This window comes from Mobula birostris, chromosome 11, assembly GCF_030028105.1.
Source record: "Mobula birostris isolate sMobBir1 chromosome 11, sMobBir1.hap1, whole genome shotgun sequence".
NCBI lineage: Eukaryota > Metazoa > Chordata > Chondrichthyes > Myliobatiformes > Myliobatidae > Mobula > Mobula birostris.
The window spans coordinates 64,010,399-64,033,052 of NC_092380.1; the positions used below are offsets into that span (position 1 = coordinate 64,010,399).

General features: G+C 43.0%; 1 protein-coding gene across 6 annotated transcripts in view; it reads left to right on the top strand.

The window, feature by feature from the left end:
* Window positions 1-22,654, top strand: part of myrf (myelin regulatory factor) — a 283,101-nt gene that overhangs the window by 66,445 nt on the left and 194,002 nt on the right. The window contains exon 2 of one of the 6 annotated variants that reach the window (XM_072272393.1): window positions 2,277-2,327. The exons of the other annotated variants lie outside the window; for them this stretch is intronic. Coding sequence (XP_072128494.1) covers window positions 2,294-2,327 — 34 coding nt within the window. The 5' untranslated portion in view covers window positions 2,277-2,293. The remainder of the gene's footprint in view (window positions 1-2,276; window positions 2,328-22,654) is intronic. 6 annotated transcript variants of the gene reach the window in all.

Consider the following 22,654-nt stretch of genomic DNA (forward strand, 5'->3'; position numbering starts at 1 on the left):
CGATTCAACCAAGATCTCAACGTTGGGCCAGGCGGACAAAGTTACTTCGAACTCAACGGCTGGGAAGGCGGATGAAGGTTGCAACAAATCCATCGGCTCCGATCGTCGTGGTTTCCATGCCATTGGAATCAGTTGGTTGATTTGTGATCGTGTGCTTCTTGGAGTGTAACATCAAGTACACGTTAAACAAATACACGTACAGGTGTCTTCGCTCTGTGGACCACTTCTTATAGATCAACAGAACGAAGGCCATCATCCTCGACCTCGAGGGATAACCACGACGACGACGAATAGTTGGGATCAGAACTTACTTTCTTACATCAAAATGGGGGATTTTAAATGAGTTCTGTACCTTCAAGTTCAAGGTTATTGTCATCTGGCTGATTGTCCACAAACGAAACAGCCTCTGTCCGGACCACGGTGTAGCCACAATCCATATATCACGCACACCACATAAAACAATATATTACCATATTATTTAATAAAGTGTAATTCAAAATGCATATAAAGTGCACAGCACAGGTAAAGAGTTCGCTGTCCTAATGACGAGACCTCGGTGGGGGCCGGGTATTTATTAAAATTGTTTTTTCTTCTGAAAAGGGCTGCGCTTAAACCCAGCCCATCGCAGGCTTCGATGTACCTGTAAGTGGAAGTGTTTCAGGAAAAAAACACAAAGAATTTGCTTGCTGTGAGCGCGTTTTTAAAGATGTCTTAGCGGACGATTTTGGAATTTCGCTCCAATTTAAACCCCGCTCTAATCCTCTTTAAGACGCCAACGCACCCTGCCCGTATAGAACAGCCTCGCGTAGTCAAGTTGTCATCGCCAGCCTTGGGAATTTCTTCACCAGGCTTTTGTATTTCATCACCAACAGTTGTCCGGATGATTTCAGCGTCATTACAGACGGCAGTAACTGAACTGATGGAATATGGAAGAGAGAAAGAGGTCGACTGTAAAACCCGCTCACAGAGAAAACTGATAGGTCTACTTAGCACAAAGAGAGATCAAGCAGGATTCATTCATTTCCTTTCTTTCTTTTTTTCCCTCTCCCTCTCTAAAAAATCTATTTCCGGGATATTGTATATAACTTGCGGGCATCAGCGAGCCGCTGTCGATATGCGGGAGACTCCCGCAACTCCCAGGAGAGGTGGGATGTCTGAAATTGTAAATAATTGAGGGCTAAGAACCGGTCCTTGTGGCACTTGTTACACCATTCCAGCCTGAAAAAGCTCATTTATTTTGTCTCTCTGTCTCTCTCAGCTTAGGCTAAAATAGGCCCCCTAATACCATGAGCTCTTAATTTGGGAACCCATCTTTTATATGATAACTTGTCAAGTGTTTTCTGAAGATCTAAATACACCACATGTACAGGTCAGATTCTCATTCTCTTTCAACTCTTGTTTACTCTTTACTCAGTGAATTCTAGCAGATTTGTCAAATGCCATTTCCTTTTCAGAAAACTATGTTGACTTGGCTGGACTACACTGTTTTCTAAATGACCAGCTATTTCTTCCTTGATTATAGACTCTAGCATATTGCCAATAATAGGTGATAACATAACCTATAAATATTCACTTTGCCTTCCTCCCTCCTTGAACAATAGAGTGAAATTTTCCAGTCCACTGGTACCTTCCTAGAATTCAATGAATTTTGAACAATCTCAACCAATAGCCCCACTATCTCTGTAACCAATTGCATTAAAATCCTAGGTGCAGTCCGTCAGGATCTGGTGACATGTCTGGCTTTTGTCCCATCAGTTTTGCTAATTTCTTGACCTTTATGATAGTGATTGTGACTAGTTCTTCCATAATGTGTAAAATTAACTCATTAAAAATCTTAGGGAAGTTTGCTGTTGCCTTCCTCCTTATTAACTTGTTAGTCTATCAGTACAGGTTCTTGTAAAAATCCCGGTCCCCTGGGCCACCACTAGTCCCAGTCTTTGATTTAATATTTTTCATGACCTCCTTTGTTAACCATGGATGGTTCATTTTTCTCCTGGGAATTTCCTAATTGGGATATCTTGAAAAATGATTAAATTAAAAAAGAGAACTTTATTTTCCTTTGTAATGCCCGCTCCCTTTTTTGCTTTTGGCTTTGATGTACTCTTCTCCCTCCCCCCACCTCATGTCTCAACTCCATTTCAATAGCCCTTACATCTTTACTCATTTTCCCTTCCCCACTTCATTCTCTGCTTCTCAAAGTTCAAAGTTCGAAGTTAATTTATTATCAAAGTATGTATATGTCACTGTATACTACCCTGGGATTTATTCTCTTGCAGGCATTCACAATAGATAAATGGAAACTACACAAAGACGGACAAACAACCAAGGTACAAAAGATGACAAACTGTGCAAATACAAAAAGAAAAACAAATAATAAATAAATAAATGATATTGAGGAGATGGGCTGTAGAGTCCTTGAGAGTGAGTCTATAGGTTGTGGAATGGGTTCAGTGTTGAGGTGAATGACATTAGCTACTCTGGTTCAGGAACCTAATGGTTGAGGTGTAATAACTGTTCCTGAACCTGGTGGTGCGGGACCTAAGGCTCCTGTACCTCCTTCCTTAGATCATGCACTACCAGGTTCAAGAACAGTTTCTCTTTTCTTCAACTTTCATTTTCATTTCTTCTCTCTCTTTCTCCATCTCTCTCCCTCCCTCTCTCTTGCTCTCGCTCTTTCTCTCCCTCCCTCTCTCTTCCCCTTCCCCCCCTTCTCTGTCAGCTTATCATTGCCTTTCCCATTGCTATTTCTCTTTTTGCTGTGTTGCCATGGAAACCACTTTCTATACCTCACTTTTTTTTGCCAACCTCCATTCCTCTCTTATTCTCATATTTTTCCCTTCCACTTTGTCCAACTCACTCTGACAATCTTCCTATAAATAAAGAATTTTAGAGCATTGAACATAGAACAGTTATTTGGTCCACAATGCGTGTGACAACCATCCAAACTAAACCCCCATCTGCCAGCACATGGCCTGTGTCTCTCCAGTCCTTGATTGTTCATGTGCCTATCTAAATGCCTTTTAGACATTGCTGTTGTACCTGTTGCCACAACTTCTCCTGACAGCATGTTCCAGGCTCTGTGTAAAAAGAAAATTGCCTTCAAAATCGCCTTTAAACTATCCCCCTTACCTGAATGCTTTACCCTATAGTAATGACATTACAGTTTGGGAAAAGTTCCTGTCTCCCCTATCAATGCCTCTCATAAGTTTATACACTTCAGTCAGGTCATCTCTCAGCCTCTTGATGCTCCAGAGAAAACAATCCAGGTTGGTTCTCCCTGGGGCTCTGATCTCGGCAACATCTTGATGAATTTCCCTTGTTATTTCTTGGAGTTTAAGCATTAGACATGCGGTGATATTACTGTGGCAAATTCCATAGAAGTACTGTATGTTGCTCTACTGTTCAGGAGAAGTGTGGAAGCTATTCTTTGCAATGTAAACCTTGTGTAGTTCTAAATGTGGTACCCTAGCAAAAGAAATTCAGTAGCTGGCCAGTGCTGGTTTTATATTCTTGTTGTTTTATGCTGTGGTAATGGTGGGGGAAGGAGTTGAGACGAGTCCACGGAGCAGGCTGTCATTTGTCTGAGTACATGGTCCAGGACAGCTTCCAGTCAGTGGTCACAGTGAATGGGATTACCATGCAGTAATCAGAAATGTGCTGAGTTTGTAGGAAGGCCCAAGTTCAGGTTGTGTTTGTCTGTCTGTGTATGTATCCAGAATGCTTAAGGAGCCAAGCAAACCCAGCCCGAATACAGGCTGCAAATGAGTTTTACCGTCAGACTGTTTTGCACTTGAATACGAGGCGAGTAGGAGCTAAAAGAGTTTGAAACCTTTTTTTGAACTTACCTGCCATTTTATTAAAGTGACTGACTTGCTAATGCATTCAGACTCACTTGTCCCAGTTATTTTTCTCCAGATTTATCTCCACTTACTTCTCGTTCTTTTAGCTGGGGCATTTCAATCTGCTTCTACTTTCTCCTCCCCTTGTGATCTCCATCCTGTGTCCAGGCCCTCGCAGCTTCTCGCCCTTCCTCCGAGCTCCCTGTCCCATGTGTCTTTCTCCCTGCCCAGTTCCTGACAGCATCTGACAACTGATAACTCAATGTGAACTGATCTGGCCTGGATGAATTGGAATCAAAGGTTAGCAGGCAAAACCATAAATGGGCAGTTTTAAGAGGAGATGATTTAGTGACTCAATAATTCCCACTAGGGGAAAAGTTAGGGTAATTTCTCTGGGTAGTAAAAGAGCAAAGAATAAAATAAAGTTTAAAAAAACATGCATATGACTTTATATTCTTGCTGTTTTATGCTGTGGTAATGGTGGGGGAAGGGGTTGAGAAACAGCCTGAATAAAATGAAGTACAAATGTATTCACACAGTCTGAAAGAAGTAATGTCATGCTGTTGAAAACCTGAGGCACTTTTTTTGTTGTTTAAGAGTCCCATTGGAAAATCTACTTTGTTTTTTTTTGGGTGAGGTTTTCATTCTCTACCCCTTTGATTTTGATGTGGAACTGCCCCAAATAATGTAGAATTCACTTAACATACAAAGTTTGTCTGCTGTGGGATATTCAATCGCTGTGTTGTAGAAAATATAATGTCATTTACCCATAGAGTAGCCAGTTTTAAGTGAAGTAGCACATTACTGCCGTAACACAGCCCAAACAAATCTTTCAAATCTCTTACTATTTCTTCTTTCAGTTAGTCCTGACGAAGGTTCTCGGCCCAAAACATCGACTGTACCTCTTCCTATAGATGCTGCCTGGCCTGCTGCGTTCACCAGCAACTTTTAAGCTTGGGAGGACGTGGTTCATAGGCACAAAGAAGAGGATTCTCATTCCTCACCAGCCTTCATGGTCCCTCTGACTCCCTAGAGCGTGCTTCTAGCCCATGTCCTATCATAACATATTTATTCAGTTGTAATGCTGGTGTTCTGATATGCCTCTTGAAGAGTTGCTGCCAGGATCAATTGCACTTGCTGGGCTACCTGCTGAGAACTACGAGAACTCGCAATGCCTCTTTCAGGCGTGCTGTGCTGAAATTGACACCATGAAAAGGTAGCACATGTGTAGAGGCAGAGTCATGTCTGAAATTAAACTTTTATCCAGTAAGGGATGCTGCCAATGTCTCAGTAAAATGGGAACAGTGAAGGGAGTAAAAATTGATAAGGATTGGTACTAGAAAGCTGCCAGTGCTGAAACTAAACATCACCAAGTCTGATGAGATGGTGCATCCTAGATTGCTGAGATAAATGCAGATGAAAGCTGAGGAGTTACTGAATATAATTTTCCAATCCTTTTTCAATAAAAAGGTGGTGTCAGAGGAGTGGAGAATTGAAAACATTTGTTCAACAAGAGGTGCAAGGACAAAACCATGTTTGATAGTTGAACCCCAATGATTGGGAAGCAATTACTGTGGAGGATTATTTGATCATTAATTAGTTTGTGGGATGCAATGTCATTGGTAAGACTGGCAATGCTGTCACGCTATTTTAGAGAACCATTGAAAGTCAACTGCATTGGTGTGTCTGGAGCGACATTTTCTCCAGCAGGGGTAAGATAGTTAGCTGTGGCAGATAATATGTGTTTGGGTTTGCAGAAGACTTTTGATAAAGTCCCACACAAAAGACTGGTTGTTGTGCTTGCAACCCAGTAAATAGAAAGTCTGTTTGATAAGCAGTGTATGGATAAAAAGCAGAGAACTGCAGGAAACTATGGCTTTTAATTCAGAGACATTTCAGTCAAATTGTGTTTAATTAATGATCTCATTCTAAAGGCATCCCAAGGTAGCATTAATCAGTGTATGACACTTTCAGTGGGAGGGAGAGAGGAATAGATCTAAGGCAAGAATTTTAAACTTAAATAAGGGCAACTATAGATGCATGAAAGACAGTGCAGAAAGTGAACTGGCAAAATTAGATTAAACAAGTGAACAGACTTGATGCAATGGCATTTGTTTGTGAGGATATTTCAGAATACACAGAAGAGATACATTTTAAGGGAAAAAGAAATTCCAAGAGGAGAACCTATGGTCTGTGATTAACTAAAGAACGCTAAAAATAGTGTCAAACTATGTTTGTAAATGGTGAAAGATTGCAGAGCACTGAGAGCAGAGAGATCTGCCTGCTTCACAAGAGGGTAGTATGTAGGTACAGTACTGCAACAATTTGGAAAGATATCAGATTGACATTGTTTATTGTCAGTGAAATTAAAAGAAAAGTTGAGAGTTTATGCCTCAGCTGTACAGGGTACACCTGTCTAGATGGGGCCATATCTAGAGTTCTTTGAACAGAGTTGGACTCTATACTTAAGGAATAATATATGTATGTTGAAAGTAGTTCAAGAAAGAACAAGAGGTATGGTAAACCATGTATATATGTTGTAACTCGGTTACCTGTCTGGACACACCCCTCTGCTGACTGCCCCTGTGGCTCCTCCCACAGAGTCCTGTATAAAGGTGTCGCCTTGCCCTTCCCCCTCAGTCCGGGGGCAGACACTCACTGTGGAGGTCGAATTGTACAGCGAATAAAAGCCTTTCAGTATTTTACCAAACCTCAGTCTTTTGGAGTAATTGAAGGTGCTTCAAGAGGGGAATTTGATTGAATGATGTAAGGTTCTCCGAGGTATTGACAGGATGTATGTGGAGAAGATATTTTCTCCCAAACAAGAGAAAATCTGCAGATGCTGCAAATCGGAGCAACACACACAAAATGCTGGAGGAACTCAACAGGCCAGGTAGCAAATATTGTATGGAAGTTGATACCCCTGCCTGAAACATCGACTGTACTTTTTTCCAAAGATGCTGCATGGCCTGCTGAGTTCCTCCAGCATTTTGAGTGTTATAATAAGATATTTTCTCCTGTGTGTAATCAGGAACCAGGAATCACTGTTTAAAAATTAGGGACAGCATTACGAATTTTTAGAACTTCCTCTCAAAACTTGGTGGAAACAAAAGCTTTGAATATTGTAAGACACTTGTTGATAGATATTGAATAAACAAAGAAGAGAAATGTTACAATAGGAAGATGGGAATAATAAGTCATAACAGATAAGCTATAATTTACTTAAATGTCTTGAGTTCAGATGATCTATTCTCACTCCTAATTTCTATCTATGTTTTAATGTGAAGGATTGATTCTAGAACTTTTTTTTGGTTGATTTAAATACTAATGACAGACATGGCCAGGCAGAGAAAAATGTCCTCAATTTGTTTATGAGTGAGGAGAGTAGTTTTAGCTTCAGGAAGGTGGACTGAGGGAGTGGGCAAACATGTGGCAGATGCAACTTAATGGAGAGAAGTGTGATTTGGGAGTTTAGGGAGATCTGGTAAGACACCAAAAACTCTAGTAAATTTATACATGTGTACCGTGGAGAGCATTCTGACTGACTGCATCTCGTCTGATATGGAAGTGCCAAGGCACCAGATTGGAAAAAGCTGCAAATGATTATAACCTCAGCCACCTCCATCATGGGCACTAGCCTCCCCGCCACTGAGGATGGCCCATGTCTGTATTGTCATACTAAATGACAATAAAAGAGGTCTGCGTGTCCTCATAATCATAATCTAATCTAATCTAATCTAGTGTATTCAACAGGTGATGCTCTAAGAAGGCAGCATCCATCATTAAGGACACTCACCACCCAGGACATGCCCTATTCTCATTACTAGCATCAGGGAGGAGAAACAGGAGCCTGGACATGCACACTCACCATTTTAGAAACAGTTTCTTCCCCTCCTCCAGCAGATTGCTGAATGAACAGCGAACCCATGAACACGACCATTTACTCAGGCAACACACACCAGATGCTGGAGCAACTCAGCAGGCCAGGCAGCATCTATGGAAAAGAGTAAACAGTTGGCGTTTCGGGCCGTCGCCTGTTCATTCATTTCCATAAATGCTGCCTGGCCTGCTGAGTTCCTCCGGCATCTGCAGATTTCCTCTTGTTTGCACCAGCACTTGCTCTCTTTTTTGCACTTATTATTTATTTTTTATAAGTTATTGTAATTTTTTATGCATTGCACTGAGCAGCTGCCACAAAACAATAGATTTCATGACAGTGGTAATAAGCCAGATCCCTATTCTGATTCTGCTGTAACAAATAAATGAGAGACTAATGGTACCGGACTAAAGGAACAGGGACACAGGTGTAAATCCTCAGAGGTGGCAAGAAACACTGAGAAAGTGGTTATTAAAGCATATGTCTTTACAGAGACATGGTTTACAAAACCACGTAAGTTACATCCAATTCTGGTCATTACACTCTAGGAAGAATGTATTTAGCAGAATAGCTCTGGAGTTAGGGATTTCAATCACAAGGATAATTTCTGGGATTATTCTCCTTGGAGCTGGTACAAGCGTGTAATGGATTTAGAGTGAATAGAAAGATGCGTTTTCCTGTACAGAAGGGCTGAAGAAGTAGGTTTACAGGAATTTTCACAGTTGGGATAGCACCTCCCAAGAGCAAATAATCATATAAAAAAACAGATAATAGTGCAATGGTTTATTGTTCCCCTTCAAATGCAATCAAACTGAATTCCTTGCACATCACTGGTGATGAGTGAAAGATCATTTTGCATTTTGATTTGGAAAATGCTGTTTCAAGATCTGGTGGTGTAGAGGCAGTTGTTTTATATATGATATATAGAACATAGAACATAGAATAGTACAGCACAGTACAGGCCCTTCGGCCCACAATGTTGTGCCGACCCTCAAACCCTACCTCCCATATAAGCCCCCACCTTAGATTCCTCCATCTACCTGTCTAGTAGTCTCTTAAACTTCATGAGTGTATCTGCCTCCACCACTGACTCAGGCAGTCATTCCACACACCAACCACTCTCTGAGTAAAAAACCTTCCTCTAATATCCCCCTTGAACTTCCCACCCCTTACTTTAAAGCCATGTCCTCTTGTATTGAACAGTGGTGCCCTGGGGAAGAGGTGCTGGCTATCCACTCTATCTATTCTTCTTATTATCTTGTACATCTCTATCATGTCTCCTGTCATCCTCCTTCTCTCCAAAGAGTGAAGGCATAGCTCCCTTAATCTCTGATCATAATGCATACTCTCTAAACCAGGCAGCATCCTGGTAAATCTCCTCTGTACCCTTTCCAATGCTTCCACATCCTTCCTATAGTGAGGTGACCAGAACTGGACACAGTACTCCAAGTGTGGCCTAACCAGAGTTTTATAGAGCTGCATCATTACATCACGACTCTTAAACTCTATCCCTCGACTTATGAAAGCTAACACCCCATAAGCTTTCTTAACTACCCCATCCACCTGTGAGGCAACTTTCAGGGATCTGTGGACATGTACCCCGAGATCCCTCTGCTCCTCCACACTACCAAGTATCCTGCCATTTACTTTGTACTCTGCCTTGGAGTTTCTCCTTCCAAAGTGTACCACCTCATACTTCTCCGGGTTGAATTCCATCTGCCACTTCTCAGCCCACTTCTGCATCCTATCAATGTCTCTCTGCAATCTTTGACAATCCTCTACACTATCTATAGCATCACCAACCTTTGTGTCGTCTGCAAACTTGCCAACTCAGCCTTCTACCCCAACATCCAGGTCGCTAATACAAATCATGAAAAGTGGAGATCCCAGAACAGATCCTTGTGGGACACCACTAGTCACAATCCTCCAATCTGAATGTACTCCCTCCACCACATCCCTCTGCCTTCTGTAGGCAAGGCAATTCTGAATCCATCTGGCCAAACTTCCCTGGATCCCATGCCTTCTGATTTTCTGAATAAGCCTACCGTGTGGAACCTTGTCAAATGCCTTACTAAAATCCATATAGATCACATCCACTGCACTACCCTCATCTATATGCCTGGTCACCTCCTCAAAGAACTCTATCAGGCTTGTTAGACACGATCTGCCCTTCACAAAGCCATGCTGACTGTCCCTGATCAGACCATGATTCTCTAAATGCCCATAGATCCTATCTCTAAGAATCTTTTCCAACAGCTTTCCCACCACAGACATAATGCTCACCGGTCTATAATTACTTGGACTATCCCTACTACCTTTTTTGAATAAGGGGACAACATTCACCTCCCTCCAATCCTTCAGCACCATTCCCGTGGACAACGAGGACATAAATATCCTAGCCAGAGGCTCAGCAATCTCTTCCCTTGCCTCGTGGAGCAGCCTGGGGAATATTCTGTCAGGCCCCGGGGACTTATCCGTCCTAATGTATTTTAACAATTCCAACACCTCCTCTCCCTTAATATCAACATGCTCCAGAACATCAACCTCACTCATATTGTCCTCACTGTCATCAAGTTCCCTCTCATTGGTGAATACCGAAGAGAAGTATTCATTGAGGACCTCGCTCACTTCCACAGCCTCCAGGCACATCTTCCCACCTCCCACCTTTATCTCTAATCAGTCCTACCTTTACTCCTGTCATCCTTTTTTTCTTCACATAATTGAAGAATGCCTTGGGGTTTTCCTTTACCCTACTCGCCAAAGCCTTTTCATGCCCCCTTCTTGCTCTTCTCAGCCCCTTCTTAAGCTCCTTTCTTGCTTCCCTATATTCCTCAATAGACCCATCTGATCTTTGCTTCCTAAACCTCACGTATGCTGCCTTCTTCCACCTGACTAGATTTTCCACCTCACTTGTCACCCATGGTTCCTTCACCCTACCATTTCTTACCTTCCTCACCGGGACAAATTTATCCCTAACGTCCTGCAAAAGATTTCTAAACATCGACCACATGTCCATAGTACATTTCCCTGCAAAAACATCATCCCAATTCAGACCCGCAAGTTCTAGCCTTATAGCCCCATAACTTGCCCTTCCCCAATGAAAAATTTTCTGTCCTCTCTGATTCTATCCTTTTCCATGATAATGCTAAAGGCCAGGGAGCGGTGGTCACTGTCGCCCAGATGCTCACCCACTGAGAGATCTGTGACCTGACCCAGTACATTACCTAGTACTAGATCTAGTATGGCATTCCCTCTAGTCGGCCTGTCCACATACTGTGACAGGAATCCGTCCTGGACACACTTAACAAACTCTGCCCCATCTAAACCCTTGGAACTAATCAGGTGCCAATCAATATTAGGGAAGTTAAAGTCACCCATGATAACAGCCCTGTTATTTTTGCACCTTTCCAAAATCTGCCTCCCAATCTGCTCCTCTGTATCTCTGCTGCTACCAGGGGGCCTATAGAATACTCCCAACAGAGTAACTGCTCCTTTCCTGTTCCTGAGTTCCACCCATACTGACTCAAAAGAGGATCCTGCTACATTACCCACCCTTTCTGTAGCTGTAATAGTATCCCTGACCAATAATGCCACCCCTCCTCCCCTTTTTCCGCCCTTTCTATCCCTTTTAAAGCACTGAAATCCAGGAACATTGAGAATCCATTCCTGCCCTGGTGCCAGTCAAGTCTCTGGAATGGCCACTACATCATAATTCCACGTATGTATCCAAGCTCTCAGTTCATCACCTTTGTTCCTGATGCTTCTTGCATTGAGGTACACACACTTCAGCCCCTCTACCTTACTATCTTTACACCATTTATTCTGCTTCTCTTTCCTCAAAGCCTCTCTATATGTTAGATCTGGCTTTACTCCATACACTTCTTTCACTGCTCTATTGCTCTGGGTCCCATCCCCCTTGCAAATTAGTTTAATCCCTCCCGAACCATACTAGCAAACCTACCTGTAAGGATATTTCTCCCCCTCGAGTTCAGGTGCAACCCATCCAATCTGTACAGGTCCCACCTTCCCCAGAAGAGATCTCAATGATCCAAAAATCTAAAACCCTGCTCCCTGCACCAACTCCTCAGCCACGCATTCAACTGCCATCTCCTCCAATTCTTACCATCACTGTCACGTAGCACTGGCAGCAATCCTGAGAACACCACCCTTGAGATCCTGTTCTTTAGCCTTCTGCCTAGTTCCCCAAACTCACACTTCAGGACCTCATCCCTCTTCCTGCCTATGTCGTTGGTACCAACATGTATCATGACTTCTGGTTGCTTTCCCTCTCGTACCAGGATGTCGTGCACCCGGTCAGAGACATCCTGGACCCTGGCACCCGGGAAGCAACAAACCATGCGGGTGTCCTTCTCACGTCCACAAAATCTCCTGTCTGCTCCCCTGACTATAGACTCTCCAATGACGACAGCTCTCCTCTTCTCCGTCCCACCCTTCTGCACCACAGGGTCAGACTCAGTGCCGGAGGCCCTGTCTTCGTGGCTCACACCTGGTCGGTCGTCCCCGCCAACAGTATCCAGGACGGTAAACTTATTATTCAGGAGAATGGCTACAGGGGTGCTCTACACTACCTGCCTGCTCACCTTCGCTTTCCTCCCTCTGACTGTCACTCAACGACCTGCTTCCAACAGCCTAGGTGTGACTACCTCCTTGTAGCTCTCATCTATGACTGCCTCATTCTCCCTTATGAGTCGAAGGTCATCCAGCTGCTGCTCCAGATTCCTTACACGGTGTTCCAGATATATTTTTGAAGGTGGCCAACTCAAATGTTGGTTACATTTGAACCATTACAGCAAATGGCTTTGAATTAAAATATAGGTGGCTGTCAGGGCTGCTGGAGTTATATTGCTTTCTTTGGTATTTGAAAGAAGAGAAGAACATCTATTGGCAGAAGTCCTATTCTGACTCAAAGCCATTAGGGCAGTCAGATTAACTCAGATGATCTTTGAAAGAGCCTTTGCAGAACAGACATGGCTTCTTGTACTGTGATTCAAAGGTTTCAAGCACTTGGGAATCAAAACGCTGTCTGCAATCTGTAGCAATATCCTGTTTGCAACATTGGTCAGAAACACGTCACTTCTAACCAGTTTTGCAACTATTACATGTCTCTTTCTTTCAATGTTCCCAAATCTGAATATTAAGAAGAGGGATGGCATTGGAGGAGTGATGACAGTGGTAGTGTGGTCCTTAGAGCCATGAGATTGGGCAATATTATTTCAATATTCAAGATTCTAGATGGTTTAATGTCATTTCCAGTATACAGTAAAGGAGAACAAAATAATTGTTCCTCTGCATCGGATGCTACACAAAAAAAAATCACACAATAAGATAAAGAACACAATAACAATTTAGAAACACAATGATAACTTATATACATACATAGATCGAATGTATGTCCATAAAGTGATGCTAGGCACAGGTGTGTTTGTACATCAGGTGACTGGAAGGAAATGATAAAGTAGTGGTGACTGGGGTGTAGAGGGGTGGGTTACTGGGTGCAGTTGTTGATCAGCCTTACTGTTTGGGGAAATTAACTGGCTTGAATCTGATGATCCTGGTGTGGATGCCTTGTAGCCTCCTCCCTGATGGGAGTAGGACAAACAGTGGGTAGATGGGATCTTTCATGATGTTACTGGCCATTTTCTGGCACCTTTCTTTATATATGTCATTGATGGTTGGTTGGCGGGTTCTGGTGATACATTGAGAAGTTTAGACTATGGTTTGTAGAGCCTCATGCCCGCTGCAGGGCAGTTTCCATACCATGCAGTGCATGATAGTTAGGATGTTCCCTACTGTGCATCTGTAGAATGATGTGAGCATCAATGTGCAAATTCAGCTCTCTTCAGGAAGTAGAGGTATTGGTGAGCTTTCCTGATTGTGTAGAATGTGGCCTGGGACCATGACAGGTTGCGCAAGATGTGTACTCCTAGGAGCTTGAAGCTGCTCGCCATTTCCACTGCTGTGCCACAGATGTAATGGAGAGTGTGAGTGGTGCGAGTTCTCCTGAGGTTGATAACCATCTCCTTTGTCTTGTTGACGTTGAGGAAGAACTTATTTGCCTGGCACCAGGCCTCAAGCTGTTCCACGTTCTCTCTGTAGGCCACCTCATCATTATTCGTGATGAGCCCCACCACTTTCGTATCATCAGCAAACCTGACAATGTGACTATTTGGGTATTTGGTCACGCAGTCATGTGTGAGCAGGTTGAACAGCAATGGGCTCAGCATGCCAATGTTGAGGATGATGGGGAGAGAGGAGCGGTTGGGCAACCAGACAGTCTAACGTCTGTCAGTTAGGAAGACAGTCTAATGTCTGTCCGTTAGGAAGTCCAACACCCAGCTGCGCAGTGGTGTACTTAGACTGAAGGGTACGAGTTTGTTCACCAAGGTCTGTGGGCCAATAGTGCTGAATGTCAAACTGAAATCCAGACACTGCATTCTGACATTAGTGCCCTTGTTTTCTATGTGTGTTAGGGCCAGGTGCATGACAGATGCTATGGTATCTGTCGTAGAGTGGTTCTGTCGACAAGAATTTTAGTGAGAGTCTAGTGTAGCAGGAGTGAAGTTTTTGACATGTGCCATTACCAGCCATTCGAAGCACTTCTTGATGATGGGCACCAGTATCACTGGGCGGTGGTCGTTTAGTTCTGAACGTGTAGAGGTCTTCGGTACAGCTCAAAATTCAAAGTAAACTTATTATCAAAGTACATATGTATCACTTTATACAACCCTGAGATTCATTTTCTTGCAGGCATACGCAGTAAATACAAGAAAGACAATAGAATCAATGAAGGACCACACCTAACAGGATGAACAAGCAACCAATGAACAGAGAACACCAAACTGTGCAAATACAAAAGAATAATAAATAAATAAATAAATAAATAAATAAGCAATGAATCTCGAGAGCATGAGATGAAGCCCTTGAAAGTGAGTTCATGGATCGTGAGACCGTTTCAGTGATGAGGTTTGTGAAGTTATTCCCTCTGGTTCAAGGGTAATAACTGTTCCTGCACCTGGTTGTGTGGGTCCCTGTGATCAGGGATGATGGTGGCTGACTTGAAGCATGGGTGAGTGATGTGCTGAAGATGTCTGTGCGGACATTAGTGAGCTGGTGTGTACTCGGCCTGACTTGTTGCCCAGCCAGGCCATCTTACAGGGGTTGCCTCTCTGTGCTATTACAGACAGTGGCTGCTCATCTGAGAGAGGGATAGCTTTCCTGGCCAGTGTTGTGTTGCATGCCTCCAGGCATGTATAAAGGTTGTTCTGAGCGACAGGAAGGGAGGCGTCATTGCCATGGTCAATGCTGTTTTCCCTTGCGTGGTCAGTAATGCCCCTGATGCCCAGTCACAAACGCCAGGCATTGTTATCAGACAGGTGTTCCTGAATTTTTTGAGCATAGGTGGCCTTTGCCCTCGCAATGCCTATGATAAGACTTGGCCTGGCTGTTCTGTGACCAGACTAGAAGGCAGTATCCCAGGCTTTCATTAAGGAGCATGCCTCAGCCACCAGCCAGGGCTTCTGGTTGAACCGTGAGAAGTCCGTTCTTGAGTTTCCAATGTTGTCTACACACTTACTGGAGACAGATGAGGCATATTCCTCAAGGTCTGTGTCTTCTCCATTTGTGGCGGCCTTTTTGAACATCTGCGATTCAAAATAGTCCCGAAGCATGGAGATGCAAGTGCTTCCATTTACAATATCAAATGGGAGGTGTGGACCATGTACAAATCTAGCTGTGATTCCCGTGAACGTGTCATTCAGCACACAGCTAGTTAAGTTCTCAGACCCCGGGGTCTGGCTGCTGACTCCTGACCTATAACCTCTCCCTGTGTCAGTGGGCTGAGGATCTATCACTTTCAAACATCTGTAAGTTTTTAGTGAGGATCTCAGGAACTAAGCTGTTAGCCGATTCCTCCTCCTAACCCCAATGACATTTGTTAATAAGGCAGTGCGAGGTGAGATATCAGACATCTTGCAGAGAGAGAGAATTCTAATAATGGAAGGCTTCTGTGACAACCCACTCTCATGTTACAGCTGCTCAACTGCATGGTCTCAACGTTATCCCAAGGGTTCTTCCAGCAGTTCTTATTAATCCAGTACGTGAATTCAGAGCTCCCTTCACTGAGCTGAAGTCTTTTTGTTGTTGTCCCTGTTACTATTAATCAATGTTTCCAATCTTGGAAAGTTTGTACTGCATTAGTTTAGGCTAATCTGAGGAGATTGTTCTCTGATTGAATGATTCATATTCTTTCGGTTCCCTTTTTTGAAACTTTTCATTTAAATTAGCTTCTCTCCTGTGATTTCATGATGTATTCCTGCCATCACTGTTAGGCTGGATCGTCAGATCCAATAGCGGGCTGCTAAAGTGACTTCTTTTCTTCCCTGCTCAGAGGGTGGCCAGAACTGCAGCGTGGTCTGCTGATCACTGAGCTAACCTCCTTTCTGACTGGCTGCCTGCCTGGGGTTAGAATCCCCTGGCCTTTGCATTGAAGGACACCCACAGTAATTCAGCCATCCAGCTCTGCCTGTGTAGCTGAATGATTAGATGGCTCTGGCTGAGTGAGATCCAAACCATTCCCATGGCCCCGGGCTCTGTTTGTGACCCCTGGGGTGAGAGAATGTTTGTGTGGTTGGGGAGCAAATTAGCTTTGCCTATATTGTGGGCTTCTGTCGTCGTTTGCCCAAAATATTAGCCAACAAAGTAGAGGTAATGGATGTGTGTTGGGAAATCATTAAAATGAAAATAGAAGTTGGCCTTCATATATTTTAAAGATCTTTCTAATGCCTGCATCCCCCTTGATGATTGATGGGAAAACTATGCAACATACACAAAAATTGCTAGTGGACGCAGCAGGCCAGGCAGCATCTATAGGAAGAGGTACAGTCGACGTTTCGGGCTGAGACCTTTCATCAGGACTAACTGAAAGAAGAGATAGTAAGAGATTGGCTTCTCCCACTTCCTCCAAACTAAAGGTGTAGCCATGGGCACCCGTATGGGTCCCAGCAATGCCTGAATTTTTGTTGGCTTTGTGGAACAATCCATGTTCCAAGCCTATAATGGCACCTGTCTCCCACTTTTCCTTTGCTACATCAACGACTGCATTGGCACTGCTTCCTGCACGCATGCTGAGCTCGTTGACTTCATTAACTTTGCCTCTAACTTTCACCCTGCCCTCAAGTTTACCTGATCCATTTCCAACACCTCCCTCCCCTTTCTAGATCTTTCTGTCTCTGTCTCTGGAGACAGCTTATCTACTAATGTGTACTATAAGCCCATGGACTCTCACAGCTACCTGGACTATTCCTCTTCCCACCCTGTCTCTTGCAAAAATGCCATCCCCTTCTCGCAATTCCTCCGTCTCTGCCGCATCTGCTCTCAGGGTGAGGCTTTTCGTTCCAGGATGAAGGAGATGTCCTCCTTTTTTAGAGAAAGGGGCTTCCCTTCCTCCACCATCAACCCTGCTCTCAAACGCGTCTCTCCCATTTCACGCACATCTGCTCTCACACCATCCTCCCGCCACCCCACTAGGAATAGGGTTCCACTTGTCCTCACCTACCACCCCACCAGCCTCCAGGTCCAACATATAATTCTCTGTAACTTCTGCCACCTCCAACGGGATCCCACCACTAAGCACATCTTTCCCTCCCCCCTCTTTCTGCTTTCCGCAGGGATCGCTCCCTATGCGACTCCCTTGTTCATTCGTACCCCCCCATCCCTTCCCACCGATCTCCCTCCTGGCACTTATCCTTGTAAGCAGAACAAGTGCTACACATGCCCTTACACTTCCTCCCTTACCACCATTCAGGGCCCCAGACAGTCTTTCCAGGTCAGGCGACACTTCACCTGTGAGTCGGCTGGGGTGATATACTGCATCCGGTGCTCCCGATGGGGCCTTCTATGTATTGGCGAGACCCGACGCAGGCTGGGAGACCGTTTCACTGAACACCTATGCTCTGTCCACCAGAGAAATCAGGATCTCCCAGTGGCCACACATTTTAATTCCACGTCCCATTCCCATTCTGATATGTCTATCCACGGCCTCCTCTACTGTCAAGATGAAGCCACACTCAGGTTGAAGGAACAACACCTTATATTCTATCTGGGTAGCCTTCAACCTGATGGCATGAACATTGACTTCTCTAACTTCCGTTAATGCCCCACCTCCCCTTCATACCCCATTCCTTATTTATTTATTTTCCCTTTCTTCTCTCTCTCTCTTTATTCTCCCTCTGTTCCTGTCACTATAACTCCTTGCCCATCCTCTGGGCTCCCCTCCCACTTTCTTTCTCCCTAGGCCTCCTGTCCCATGATCCTCTCCCTTCTCCAGCTTCGTATCCCTTTTGCCAATCAACTTTCCAGCTCTTAGCTCCATCCCTCCCCCTCCAGTCTTCTCCTATCATTTCAGATCTCCCCCTCCCCCTCCCACTTTCAACTCTCTTACTATCTCTTCTTTCAGTTAGTCCTGACAAAGGGTCTCGGCCCGAAACATCGACTGTACCTCTTCCTATAGATGCAGCCTCACCTGCTGCGTTCACCAGCATTTTGTGTGTGTTGCTTGAATTTCCAGCATCTGCAGATTTCCTCGTGACGGGAAAAGTATGGTGCATTTTTCATAGTGGTGAGAGATGGGTGAGACGCTACAAAGGACAGAGCTGAGGAGGTCACTGTCCTGCACCCTTCTCCTTCCGGATCTGATGAAAGTGGGATGGAGTGTTGCTGGGACTCATTCAGGTGTTTGGTGGGTTTTTGACAATGGGCAATACGTGTCATGGCCACACACAACTGGGAAGTCATTCAGACAGTCTGTCTTATCAAAATGCTTAAACATCACGGTGTCCAAGTTATGTTTCAGTAACCTTTCCACTAATGAAGGCTGAGGTGCTCATGTATGCACATTTAAAAAAAATAGAAGTTGCACATGATACAAAATTGGAGGAAAAATCAATATTGAAGATGACTAATTACAGGAGAGCTTGAATTTACATAGAATGGGCAAATAATTGTACAGGAATTTCAACATTGAAAGGTGCAAGGTACTGTAGTACATTTTGACAGAAAGAATAGGAAGTCGATTTAATACCTGTAAAGTACAAGTTTAAGGAGAGAAAAAGAACAAAGTGATCCAGGAATGCAAATGTATCATTATCAAGAGTTGTGTCACCAGGTGAGCAATATCACAAAAGAAACAAACCAAACTCTTCTATTCTATTTAAATGGATAGAATCGAAAACTTGGTGAATTCTGCTACATTTGCCACCATTGTATAGTCCATTATTTGTAAAGCTTTGGCCATCATTTGCTGCCACAATGACCACATTTTAGAAATACTTTGGGATGGCCCAGATTGTGACTGCCATTTTACAAATGTGTTTCTCTTTTACAATTATCTGATGGTTTTCATGGTATTTTCTTGGTGTCATCCAAGAATTACATATTTAGTCTCAAAGCTATTATGGTTTGAACTAATTTCTCTTAGATTGCAAATTCAGTTCATTGCCATTACAATAAATGTACCATCTTTTCACAAGCTATTGTTTTAAATAGAATGAAAGCTTGCTGCTTTCTATCCAGTTGGAACAGGAAATCCTGTGAAAATTGCTTTCTGTTTTCAAGCATGTAAAGATTGAGGAGCACATAACCTTTAAGCAAGAAGACTGGTTGGCTTAAAGTCTGGGGCCTAGATCCAGGTGAAGTCACTTACCCAATAAGCAGCGCCCTGAAAGTGCAATGGCTGCATGTGTGGCCAATGTGTAGGGTGTGGAGTTGGTTGGGTGACAGATTGCTGTGAAGGGGTATGGTTCTCCTGTTCTTCCTCCTTTCATGAGGATTCAAATAATTTTTTGGTGACAGCAACTGAAGTAGATCTTTTGCTCTTACTCTGCATCAGAACGTCCAGTTTAGTAGAGGCAGAAAGACTAGGTCTCGACTTCCTTATTTTTGTATGCAAAGTACTTAATAGCTGCTTTAATTATTGACAGCTTCGAAGCTTGTCTGGAGAATAGCTTGTCTAAATGTTGGCCAAGGTTGTACTGAATATCTTATAGGCTTCCTTTAAGTGTGGGAACTTGGCTTCTAAAATTGATGGATGGAGCATTCATAAAAGATAATGATTTCACATATTATTGTGAAACATGGGTGTGAACAGCAGGACAAATGTGTAGAAAATCCAGATCTATTTTGTCTATTTTAAACTGTCTGTGGTGTGTTAAGGGTTTAGGGCTGTTAGTGATCAGGAGCGAAGAACAATTGCCTCTATAGATAGATGATCAGAGAGACTGTTTAGATGAATTAAGAAGACAATCATTAGCATTGTAATCTCAGATCTGGAAAGTTTCAGCCATAGCCAAAGGAGCAGCGTGACAATGTGATAGTTTGTAAAAGATTTCATTACATTTATTCCATATTTCCTTACATCACAAAAAAGGCAGTTTGGCTTATCAAGTCCGCACTGATTCACAGAACAATCCCATTCTCTCCCTTATTTTTCCTGTAAACTATTCTCCCTACAATCCCATCAACTCCTCCCAGATTTTTTCCCTACCCCACATAATTTGCTGTAGCCAATTAGCCAACTAAGCTGATGTCTTTGGGATGGAGGAGGAAACTGAGGCCCGACAAGCAAATCATGTGGTCTCAGGGACATCATGCAAACTGCACACAGATGGCACCAGAGATCAGGAATGAACCCTGGTCAGTGGTGTACGACAGCTTCTCTATTAATTGTCCCAATGTGCCGCAACCGTTTCTATCTCTGTCTTAGACTTATTTTTCTACTTTTTGTCCACTGACTGTCCTTTAATCATGTTGGGAAGGCCAGCATTTGCTGCTTTGTCCCTGAAAGTTCTTCAAGAGGTAGTGATACTCTGCTCTCCCAAACCACTGCAGTCACCATCGTTTCACTTTGATAAACCAGGATATCTTCAGGGACGTTTAAGGAGAAATTTTGGACCTTGATGCAATCATCCTCATGGGATCATAGCTCAAGGTCAGAGTATTACTTAAGTAATCTGAAGGGCAGATCTCCCAGTTCAGCTATGTCCCAACATGTTCATAAGGAGCATTTTGCTGAAGTGACTGGATCTTTCTCATGTTCATTATTGGGTTGGTAAAGGCTAGCTGCTCAGTTCCGCTTTCTTTTTCTGTACATCTTTTTTGTAATAGTTGTTAGTTAATTTGGCTATTTCAAAGGGCAACTAAGGATCAATTCATGTGGTTTTAATAAGTCCTTTAGAGTTAGCAATCAGTCATCCTTATTGATCAAGCCTGTAAATGACTCCAGACCAATATTTGTGTTATTACCATTTTTCCACCAGTCTCCCAGATTGCTTATTGTATATAACTGCTGTAAATCCAGAGACCCCTTTGATGTTATCTTAAACACTGGCCAAACTGCTCTGTTGTGTCCCCCTTTCTCTATAACTTCTCCTTTACTTACTATGTTGAGATAAACTAATTACTGTGGCCGTGGTGATCCAATTCTTGTGGGACAATGAATGAGAACTGGTGGGAACAAGAATGCTACTATTGAAGTCATGTGCTAAAGGAATGCTAAATTGCATCGAAACAGCAGTAAACTGTTAAAAATTGAATGCATTAGTTGCAAGTTATATTTGACAGGTCAAAACAACAGGTAAGATGAAACTTTCAACCCAGCTTTGCAACTTTCAATGCCATTCTGAGTGGCAGATGCGTTGAAGCTTTTTACTGATTTATCAACTCTCAAGTTGCTGGCAAGAAGCTGCTTCTGGGTATGACATAATGCCAGCTCATTTTTCTTTTTACTCCGTAACCCTCGACTGAACACTGACTTAACAATTAACAATCAGAACAATGACTTTACTGAAAACAGAGTGCAGATAAATGTGTCATTTCCAGGTTAGCGAGCTGTAACTTGTGGGGTGCCACAGGAATTGGCGCTAAGGCCTCAGCTATTTACTATTTATATTCATGACTGGATTGAGGAATGGATTGTGTATTTCATTCTAGTTTGTTGATGTTGCAAAATGGAAAAGTTATTAGGAAGACACAGAATCTGGAAAAGGGTAGAGACAGATGACGTGATTGGGCAAGATTTTAATGTGAGAAAGCAGCAGAAAGAATGAAAGAGCATAATATTATTTAAATGGCGTGAGACTAACAAGTGCGGAATCAAAAGCAAAATGCTGTAGATTGTGGAAGCCTGAAATGAAAACAAAACTCTGGAAGCATTTAGCATCTATGGGTAGAGAACCAGAGTTAGTGTTTCAGGTTAATTGCTCTTTACATACAAGTTATATGATCTGCTGAATATTTCCAGCATGTTCTGACTTCATTGAACATTTGGCAAGGTGTTTGTGCTCCCATACAATAAACATAAAGTTAGCATTCAGAAACAACTAGTAATTGGGAAGAGAAATGGTCTGTTGATCTTTACTGCAACAGGAAAGGAACAGAAAAGTAGAGAAGTCCTACTACATCTGTGTGATGTAAAACAGCTTTTCATTCTTCATAGTTTCTTTAGAGCTGAGGATCATCCACAACTGTTAATAATTATACCTCAACCAACTTGACTAATAAAGATAATGAATTTTTGATATCATATTACTGATATCAGTTTTTAAAAATATGTAGCTGCTGGATTATAACAATGACCATGCTTGAATAGCACTTTTTTGGCTGTGAAATGCTTAGTGTGTCCTGTCCTGCTGTCATGAAGGGTGCTGTATATAAATGCAGGTCTTTCCCTGCTGAAGGGAATATCTGCTGAGAAATGAATCACTGCTGTTGGCAAACCTCTGATAGTTAAAGTGGAAGGAGATGTCAGAGCACTCAAAGCTATGGATTGATGACAAACAAGAGGTTAATTCAGTGTGCCTTGAACAGACTGAAATAATGTCTAGCTGGATTGCCAGTGTCCATATATTTCAGCAAGATATGTGTA